The 10,487-nt window shown below is 32.1% G+C and overlaps 1 protein-coding gene across 1 annotated transcript; it reads left to right on the top strand.

The window, feature by feature from the left end:
* The first annotated feature begins 543 nt into the window (after positions 1–543).
* LOC105618276 (long-chain-fatty-acid--CoA ligase 4) lies at positions 544–8,950 on the top strand. Its single transcript, XM_012199816.1, has 8 exons — positions 544–563; positions 5,686–6,040; positions 6,259–6,627; positions 7,029–7,424; positions 7,684–7,996; positions 8,061–8,324; positions 8,434–8,709; positions 8,796–8,950. The coding sequence occupies exons 1-8, from the start codon at positions 544–546 to the stop codon at positions 8,948–8,950; spliced, it is 2,148 nt and encodes a 715-aa protein (XP_012055206.1).
* The last annotated feature ends 1,537 nt before the right edge of the window (positions 8,951–10,487 follow it).

Consider the following 10,487-nt stretch of genomic DNA (forward strand, 5'->3'; position numbering starts at 1 on the left):
TACAGTCCATTTTCATTTTAAGATCGTCTTAAAAATAATGTCTTAAGACTACTAATACTCTGATTAATTCATGACATCTTAAGGTACGATTGTAAATACCAATCTAAAGCTACGTTTCGATATTCACTGCCAGAATTGAAAATCTATAGTGCACGTTAAGTGCGTTATAAATTATAAATTTTTAGCAAAGGCAGCTTAAACAATGTCTAATTTCTTATTTGAGCATCTTTAGCTGATATTCGACGACGATAGTCGTATTAAGATCGAGAGAACGATCAAGAAGTCTTCTTGACTGATATCAGTCAAAGAGCCGATTTTGAGCCTTCGAGAGTTCCTACCTCCACCGAGTCGAGGATCATTTCGGCGACGAAGAGCGTACTTGAATGCACCGCATGCACCTCGCAGATCTCACTAACTCTTGTCGACTTTGGGAATGGTTTTTCTTGCAGTGTCGATTAATCCGCATCGCGCACAGAGAAGCACCTCGCCGGGTGAAGTGTTGATCTTGGAAGAGTAAGAGCGACCGGATAGAGAACCGCCACCATGATCGTGGACGATAAACAGTGAGTCGTAGTGTAAACGCATGGTATATGCCACTGCGTAGCTCGTAGACATATGGAGCCTGCACCGCTATGCATCGCGCATTGTTCGTTGCATACGCTGCATGAGCTCTCTGCTGTATTTTCTATTTCTGCTTATACTATTACGACTCTCTACGCCCTCGGATGCGAATAGCCCACGATGTTAAATTAAACGTGCTGTGGGTCTCTTGGCTCGTAGGACTTCCTAAAACGATGAGTTCTTTTATTAATTTTGTTTTGCCATAATGCTCAAAGCACGTTTCTTTCTTTATGATCCCCTTCTATATGTTACAATTTAACAATCACATATTATTATATGTAGTCATATTTTTTTTCCTTATTATTTATATATCTGCAATTTTCTCATATGATGATATTTTTATCACTATTTTTAATTTTCTTCGCCGGAAAATTCCGTAGAGTACTTCGCAACGTAGATGCTAATTAAACTGCTAATTAAAATTATTGTTATTATTTTATCTATTTCTATCGCTTTGATTTATCTGTCTTTTGTTCTTAGCATGACGATTTTGTTCTCAATGTTGTCGGCATGAAATATATAAATTATAGTTAGATATGATACAACAATATATCGTAATGTTTTATCTAAAATTTAAAATAAAAAGTGATCATGTGATTCTAATCTCTCGTTCAAATTAGTAAATGTAGAATATGTTACATAAATTAAATTTAGAATCACATTATCATTGTTTAGCATCGAACAGAACGTATATTCCGTAAGTATATCTTTTCTTTTTCTTGTTAGAGAAATAATCAGATCAAATAATTAGATACAAAAACGATAGCGAAGAATTTGAACAATCGGTATTGTTACAAGGTCGATCCTCATTGGAAAAATATTGTATGAGTTTTTTATAAAAATTTTTCCATAATAACCAACGCTTGAATACACATAAGTTTCAACGTGACTATATCGTTGGATTGAAATCTAAGCATTTCTGTGTAGCTTTTATCTATGATACTTTCTTAGTAATTTCTCTCGTAATTTGTAGATTATCTATATTTTTGTATAAATTTTGCATAATTATATGTATTAGTTTAACAAAAAATATATAGAAGTATGTTAATTGTTAAATAATTAAGTAAATGCTTAATTATTAAATAATTAAGTAAATTATAAGATATATGTGGATTTGGATTAAAATTTAATCATTTCCTATCAAACGTAGATTGTAGACTTTATTTACGATAGCTTCCTGTATAGCTTGTAGACTTTATGATAACTTTATGATAACTTTTTTTTATAAATTTTGTATTCTGGATAATTATATTAGTTTATCAGAAAATCTTGAAGTTTGTTGATCATTAAATTATTAAATACATTACAAGATATAGATTTAACCTGCATCGATTTATGTTCAAGGAGAAAGACAAGATACGAAAATATTTAATGAACTGACTCTCTTCTTTGTTTCAATTTTTAATGAGTATATGATTGGAGATCGTATTTGATTGTAAGTTTGATTGTAGATCGGTAGTAAGATATCGCTATTTTAATATTATGCATAAATGATGCCGGAACTTTTCTACTCGAATGTCGAAAGCAATGTGGAATAAAAATATAACTTATTATCTCTTAATGCAGATGAGAGAAGAAAATATATTTCGTAGTATATCGATTTCTCATCTGAGTAAAGGGCCATGATATAAGTTTATTTTATTTTTTATTGTTGTTTCTGTATTCTTATGTCATATTGTTTCTATATATAAATATTTCTTTAAAAGTTAATAATTCAGTTTTTTTTAATACAAAATTTTTGTTTCAAAATATTTATAAACAAAATTCAATATTCTGTGGACATAATATTTTCGAATGTTCATTAGACGCATTGCAAGGAAAATAAAAAAATACAACGTAATCCAAACTGATACTGTATTCGTTTTGCAAGACTTTCTCGCGATCCCGAGAGAAAAGTTTTTATTCGACTCGCGGGAATTTGCGACAAATCGTTAGAAAAGAAAATAAACAGCGAGATCTCGAGATCTTCAGCGGACGATGTACTCCGGCATTTGACCGTGAGACGCCTGTTACCGCACAGTTGGCCCCCTTCGTCCCCCTTCAACTTCCGCCTTACGCATGAGACCCTTTGGACCCATACTCGACCGCAGATAAGACTCGAGAGACTGGTTGGCTCCATCCATTCGCTCGCTGCGTGCAATGTGAACTTGCGACGTTCAAAGTCCGTAACGATATTGAAATCTCGATTACGGGTTCTCTCGGCGTCTTTTTCTGCAACACTTTGATCTTCCACTATCATGCAGGATGTCCCACGGAATCATCGATTTTATCATAAAATCATAAATTGTAAAGCAGTTAATGTTTTTTCTCCCATTTTTAAATTAAAATATGCGAGACATGAGATATAATAAATGAAAATTGCAGTTAATCGCAAAAATAAGGCTACATTTATGATTTAATTTCAATTTTAACGTACTCTAATCTCATCTTTGATGAGATTTTATTTTTAAAGCGATTGCTATTTTTTAAAACCTATTTCTTACTTTCTTTAATTGAAGAAATCTATAATTGTTCCTGTATCGATTATACATACAGATTTCTATAAAATTTTAAAAAAATGATTTAAAGACTAGCTTTAGACGTCAATATCTTTGCTCTATTTCCCCATTTTCTTTCTACTTATAGACTTGTAAATTATACAATTACGAAAGTGCTATTTTTCTTATACAACTCTTAATGTAAATTTAATTTCAAGTGTTCCATATCGTCATGTATATTTTATTTCGTTATATATCTTGTATTCCATATTTTATTTTTTAATGCTTTCACGATGATAATAAGTGCGTTTATTTGCTAATTGGTATATGTGAAACTAGATAGATGAGCTAATTAGTATATTTTAGTTACTCTTAGATCATGTAGTAATATTTTTTATTTCTTTTGCAATGCGTTTAATATTTATTATAAAACTCAAATATGAACTTTGAACATCAATTAATTGCATTTATATTTACATTATATTTACATTATATTTTATATTATACATATATTAATAATAATGAGATATATGAAAATACATAATTATAATTAGCATTTCAGATTACCATATCATAAATCAACAACATCGAAGTAAAAAATTAATGATAAAACACAGTGTCATTATATATGATATATAATAAGGAACGAATTAACTAATTTTCGAAATACATTATCTTATCAGTGTTTAATTTAATAGCGAAAAAACTGTAGTTTTACAAACTAACGTAATGTCAATCAAAGTTTGCGTCAGACCTGCTTGTTATTTTAAGTTAAATCGCAGGAACGTGACATAACTCGTGTTTGCTTCTCGTATATAGTATCAAGTGCGCTGCGTTATGCTGATACCGTCTGACTGCTATACGCACGATCAATATTAAGCAAAATTAGAAACTTGATTAATAACAATATTGTAGTGTGAAATGAGAAAGTAACTATTGATCTAACTATACCTAAGGAGAAAGAGGTGGCATAAGTGCGTCGCATAATAAAGATCAGGAATGGTCGGTATAACGTGAATTATAGAGGCGCAATCAATAGTAGAATAAAAAGTATCGTGAATATGATATGACGCAATCAATAATAGAATAAAAAAGAACGGAGATGCAAGTCCACTGATCTAAATTGACTTCGTCCGCAGATTGATATTTTATCAGAATTGAACTTGACTTCGCGAAACATGTGATCGAAATGGACTTGAAATTAACTTTTTGGATTTATGTCTCTTTCTCATGGATATAGGTAGATCTATTTTTGGCCGCGTTTTCAGTAGAAAGTATTTTGCAACTATTGGAAATTTTTCTTTATTTGAGATAGAACTATTTTTATAGATTTAAAAGTGTAATTCAGTGCGAAAAAAATTTCCAATGGTTACAAGATAAATATTTTGCTGAACACGACCACTTATTTATATAAGTAATATTTCATAAAATGATCACTCTTTTATGCAGTATTAATATGAATCTTTCGTAGCTACATAAATTGTTTGATAAATTAAAATAAAAAAAAGTAAAATGTTTCCTATAGTTCTAAGTTCACTAATTCTTTCTTGCAACAGACAACACAATCTTTTTTAAATATTTAAGTAAGATTAATACTTAAACATATCTTATCGTAAAAAAATATCGCCAACGAAATTTTATTAACAGACTGAAAATCAATAGCCAATATATATGTCGCACAAGGCATTAAAGGAGATGTAATTAAGCAACTTTTACATTTTTATTGTACAAGAAATACTATATTTTTTATTATTTAGGTTTGACAAGCGACTGTGATATTCTGGTACCCTCCATGTGATGCTAGAAAAGGCAAACTAATTAAATGATGATGTCTTTCTAGTTCTTCGCTTCGGGAATACAATTACATTCTTATAATTGTTGATGCATACTATAGATGTATATGATTGAATTTGTATCCTATTGCTTCAATAGCTTGTTATCATATCACTTATCGATCTTAAATAGATGTCGTGTCTGTAAGAATGCTTCTTTTTTTTTCTACGCACGTAGCATGATAAGTGTTATGTTACAATATCTGTGACCACGCTATAAAATAGATAAATGGCGCTAATTCGTCAAAGTCCATGAAAGAATTAATCCTGGTGATTACATATTATCGATTGTTTATATACGAGATTGTTTATATAGTTTTTGATCGTTATTAATTCAAATTGTTTGTAAGACGCATGATTTCGACTGATAGCCTTTACTCTCACGCTTGAAAACTGCTTACTCGAGTAGATAATTCGCTTGCTACGATAAGCAGAATGAGATATTGTAGTATCCGATAAGACACTGTCGCGGGAATATATAGATAACTAATAATATTCAAGATTGTATCTTTCTACAAGAATTAAAGTACAATGATCGAATTATATAAATGTATAAATTATACAATTACAATAATCTTTTTTCTTTTGAAGGGATATGAAAATAAATCTAAATTTATTTACTTCGAGTTTTGCACTCGTTATAATCTTTTTGCAAATCTTTTTTCAAATTTCACAAGAGAAGAGAAACAGGAATAGTGTTTTTTATTAACGTTGATGTCTAAATACGAATATTGAGTGATTTCTTTATTTAACAGGGAAATGGAAGGTTTCTGGATCTATGGCGCGATCCACGCGATCAAGGCTCTGTCGTACGTGTACGACTTGCTGACCTTCCCCGTGTATCTCATACTTCAGCGACCATGGGAGAAGCGTAAGGCTTCCAGGAGGATCAAGGCCCGTCCAATCTCCAAAGATGATAACCAGATCACTTACAGAGGCGTCGATTCTCCTAAATCGATGCACATCATGCTTGAACGTGAAAAAGTTGATACTCTGGAAAAGATACTTCTTTGCGTTGTCAAAATGTACGGCAATAAGAAGTGCCTTGGTACCAGACAAATCTTAGCAGAGGAAGATGAGCCTCAACCTAATGGCAGAATCTTCAAAAAGGTAATATGTCTCAGACATTTAAATATAAATCCTTTAATATTTCATAATGTGAAAATTGTCATTTTTTTATATTAAAAAATAAAAGTAAAAAGAAAATTATAGAAAGAGAAGAATTTTTAGGATGAATCTCAACATGTCTATATGCTCTCTTTACTTAATATAAATATCGAAGAGATACAAAACTAATTTTGTATTGTGAAATTCTATCTATTTTCCAGTATAAAATGGGAGAGTACAAATGGAAGTCATTTAGCGAAGTCGAAAAGTTGGCCTCTTCCTTCGGCCGAGGTTTAGTAGAACTCGGTATGAAGCCACGTAATAATATTGTTATCTTCGCCGAGACGAGAGCGGAATGGATGATAGCGGTACATGGATGTTTCAAACAGAATTTTACCGTGGTAACGATATACGCGACTTTAGGCGATGAAGCTATTGCTCATGGTATCAACGAAACCGAAGTAGATACTGTCATTACTAGCCATGAACTTCTGCCAAAATTCAAGCGTCTGCTAGACATGGTACCGGAAGTCAAGAAAATTATCTATATGGAAGATCAACTCAAACCGACTAGCACCAAAGGTTACAAGGTATATTTTAATTTAAATATTGAATATTAATTTTTAATATGAATTAAGATGCATTTAGATGACTTTAGACTTTTTAGATTAAATCGCAAGAGTATACATAATCTTTATTCAGACTTTTTTTTATGATTGTATATAATTATAATTAATGGAATATTCATTCATTATTCATTCGTTATTCGTTAGCGAAAATTAATTTAAATAATTGGTTATGCGCGCCGTATGTATCTATTAATATTATTTTTCTTTTAAAAATTTATTTTGCCTAATAGCTGTGGCATTGACTATGATTGACTGTCATGTTATTACGTAATGGTTGATGTCAATACTGCCACTTATGATTAATAGTCTTTACTTTCTTGTTTTTTTTTTTTTATTTAAGTATTCTTTATTATTTGTTTCAGGATGGAGTGCAATTGTTACCCTTCGCCGATGTTATCGAAATGGGCAATAAATCAAGTGCGAGTGCTAATTCACCAAAGAATGATGATACCGCTATAATCATGTATACGTCTGGTTCGACGGGAGTGCCGAAAGGCGTCCTTCTCTCTCACAACAATATCATTAGCACTCTAAAAGCATTTTCCGATGCTGTAAAGATTAGATCAGACGACATTTTTCTCGGTTTCTTGCCATTGGCCCATGTCTTCGAACTACTGGCCGAAAGTGTGTGTCTTTTAACCGGAGTGCCCATTGGTTATAGCTCACCGCTTACACTGATTGATTCGAGTAGTAAGATTCAGAGAGGATCGAAGGGTGATGCTTCCGTCTTACATCCAACTTGCTTAACTGCAGTACCGGTGAGTTTCAAATCTTTGCAAATCATTCAATTTCTTATTAATTATTATTAATTTTTTTATCTAAAAAGAAAATTGTTTATCTACTAATCACTAAGTTTTATTCAGAGCATCTTAAGTCTTTAAGTTTACAAATAAAAAAAATATTTAATAAATGAAAAAATACATCAATATCTTTTTTAAAACAAATTATCAAATTTTGTTTCTAATTTTAATACGATTTTTTAGATAGTACTGATATACAAATATAAAATTGTTTCAGCTTATTCTCGATCGAATTTCCAAAGGAATAAACGAAAAAGTGAAGAAATCTGGTCCATTTAGACAAGCTATTTTTAATTTTGCATATGAATACAAATTAAAGTGGACGAAACGAGGCTATGAAACGCCTCTTTTCGACAAGTACATCTTTGGAGCCGCGAAGCAAGTACTAGGCGGTCGTGTTAGACTTGTGCTCTCTGGAGGCGCTCCGCTCAGTCCGGATACTCATAATCAAGTGAAACTTTGCCTATGCGTCACCGTAATTCAAGGATATGGACTCACAGAAACGACTTCTTGCGCAACCGTTATGGACAGTATGTATTTTTGAACCGGAATGTTTATTCGATGTTCCTGTTGTCACGTATATTTTTCTTTTAGCGTATGATAGAACTACCGGAAGAGTTGGAGCACCTACTACGGTTTGCGATATCCGGTTAGAGAATTGGGAAGAAGCTGGTTATCGAGTCAAAGATCATCCACATCCCAGAGGAGAAATCGTGATCGGTGGAGACATAGTTTCTGCGGGTTACTACAAATTGCCGGATAAAACGAAGGAAGATTTCTTCCAAGAGGATGGCAGACAATGGTTCCGAACAGGTGATATCGGCGAATTTCATGCAGATGGTTCTATCAAAATTATTGGTACGTCCCAAAAGTTACATCTTTAATATCTTTAATAACTTTTTGTTCTTAAAGAGAAATATATAATAATATTCATTTTCGATATTTTTGATGATGTTTATTTACGTAGATCGAAAGAAGGACTTGGTTAAATTACAACTCGGCGAGTACGTTTCTTTGGGTAAAGTTGAGGCCGAGTTAAAGACTTGTCCTGTCGTAGAAAACATATGCGTCTATGGCGATGCGAATAAAGCGTACACAGTGGCATTGGTTGTACCTAATCAGCATTATTTAGAAGAAATTGCTAATAATCTAGGCATAATTGGAAAGAATCTCGAGGAACTCTGTAACAGTCCACAGATCGAGAAAGCGGTACTTCAAGAACTTGTTGAGCAAGCAAGGAAATGTATGTTTCTGTATATTCTTTATTATTTTTAATTTTGTTATCGTCAATCGATAAATTTATTATTATTCAACCTTTATCGTTTATAGGTAAGCTCCAAAGGTTTGAAATACCCGGTGCGGTGAAATTGTGTGCAGAACAATGGTCACCCGATATGGGTCTGGTCACTGCGGCGTTCAAACTCAAGAGGAAAGCGGTTCAGGAACGTTATCAACATGAAATTAATAGGATGTATGCCTCGTGATGTTCCGCCATAGGATGCACTAAATGTTGCGTATAATGGGGATTTAAATCTAAGAAATTACCTTGTCCAACAGACGGTACCTCGATAATTCATAGATACATGTAAACATTGTCATAAACTCATATTTTACACTGGTCACGGTGCCAAGCTCGTGGCAATCGCGTATGCAATCGTAATGATAATCAAAAAATCTCTGCATTCTTTGAGTGATTTTCTCGATTCCATCATTTGATTAATGATCCACTGACGTTTCATCAAATTGTCGTTAATTCATTTAATTGAGTCGAGAAGTTTATTTGTAGAACGTTGAGACCTTTTGATCTAAAAATGAAAGTATCGCTTTTTTAAGGCATTTTTTCATTAGGTCTTCCGAGCGCGATAAATTTTTTGCAATTTTACATCGGTATCGATTGTTACATACAAGTCGAGTATTTCGATTTCGTGATACGAAATCGATGGGACTTCTTATGTATCACTTTCCGTATTCATTTTTTTTACATATGCATTATCAATGATAAATGGATATCATAAAGTTATAGTAGTGCGATATTGGAAAAAGATAATGGTACAAGACGATTTTTCACTGGGAAAGTTGTCGTCATATTTCCTCTATTTTTCGATAATTTTTCATTATGTCATTCGATTCGCGCATTTCAGTAGTGCACCTATCTAATTGTTGGTGTTAATGGGCCAGTCACGATATCTTTGCGAACGAGCTGGTTTCAGCTTCACAACTCGTATGGTGTACTTATTTTGAGTGTCATTCAAAATTCGTTCAGTTTTTAGAGGGGACGGAATGTTTGAAAAGGATCTTTCCGAAGGGTCTTTCGTTTTCTTACGAATAATATATCATGTACATATAGAAAAGAAACGAAAAAATAAGGCTGTTCGTGTTCGGCACGTATAGATCAATTTCAATAAGGAAATTTTAATAATATATTGTGATTAAATTAAAATTTCTCTCTCATCGATACTACCACTTAACATTATACTCTTATACCGTCTGTCTAGTAATTTGTCGACGTACTCTGCCTACTTTTCGAAATATTAATTCAAGCATCACAATATTTCTCCCAGCAACAGAGAGAATATTTTTGTGTATATGTGTATGTGCGAGTGTATGCGAGAGTGTTTGATTTTCATTGTTGTATGCTTGTATGCACATATATGTCTATAAGAAAAAGATTAGGAAGTAAAACGTATGTGAGCTTATAAAAAAAATCATGTTTTACAAATATGTAATTGTTCTTTACTGTTAATTTTCCATGCGCGTGTCTCTCTCTGGCGGTTCGAGTCATACGACTGAATTTATGTATATTTCAAGGCAGAACTATATATTTAAAATATTTTAAGACATCTTGAAATATATCTTGCTTCTTCATTTGTTTGAATAAATGAAATTTTGCTACGACAGGAAGTCAATTTTCAAAATTTTTCAAAATTTATGTATTTTGTTAGTATTGTATATTTCTTAAAATATAATTGATATATAATATAATATATATATATATATATATATATAAATATATACGTAATA

This window comes from Atta cephalotes, assembly GCF_000143395.1.
Source record: "Atta cephalotes unplaced genomic scaffold scaffold00016, whole genome shotgun sequence".
NCBI classification, from domain to species: domain Eukaryota; kingdom Metazoa; phylum Arthropoda; class Insecta; order Hymenoptera; family Formicidae; genus Atta; species Atta cephalotes.

Excerpts from the sequence above, each read along its gene's own strand:
- LOC105618276 (XM_012199816.1), top strand. The coding sequence starts at position 544 with ATGATCGTGGACGATAAACA. Across the intron at positions 7,997-8,060 it reads TTGCGCAACCGTTATGGACA|CGTATGATAGAACTACCGGA; the intron begins GTATGTATTTTT and ends TTTTTCTTTTAG. Across the intron at positions 8,325-8,433 it reads TGGTTCTATCAAAATTATTG|ATCGAAAGAAGGACTTGGTT; the intron begins GTACGTCCCAAA and ends TTATTTACGTAG.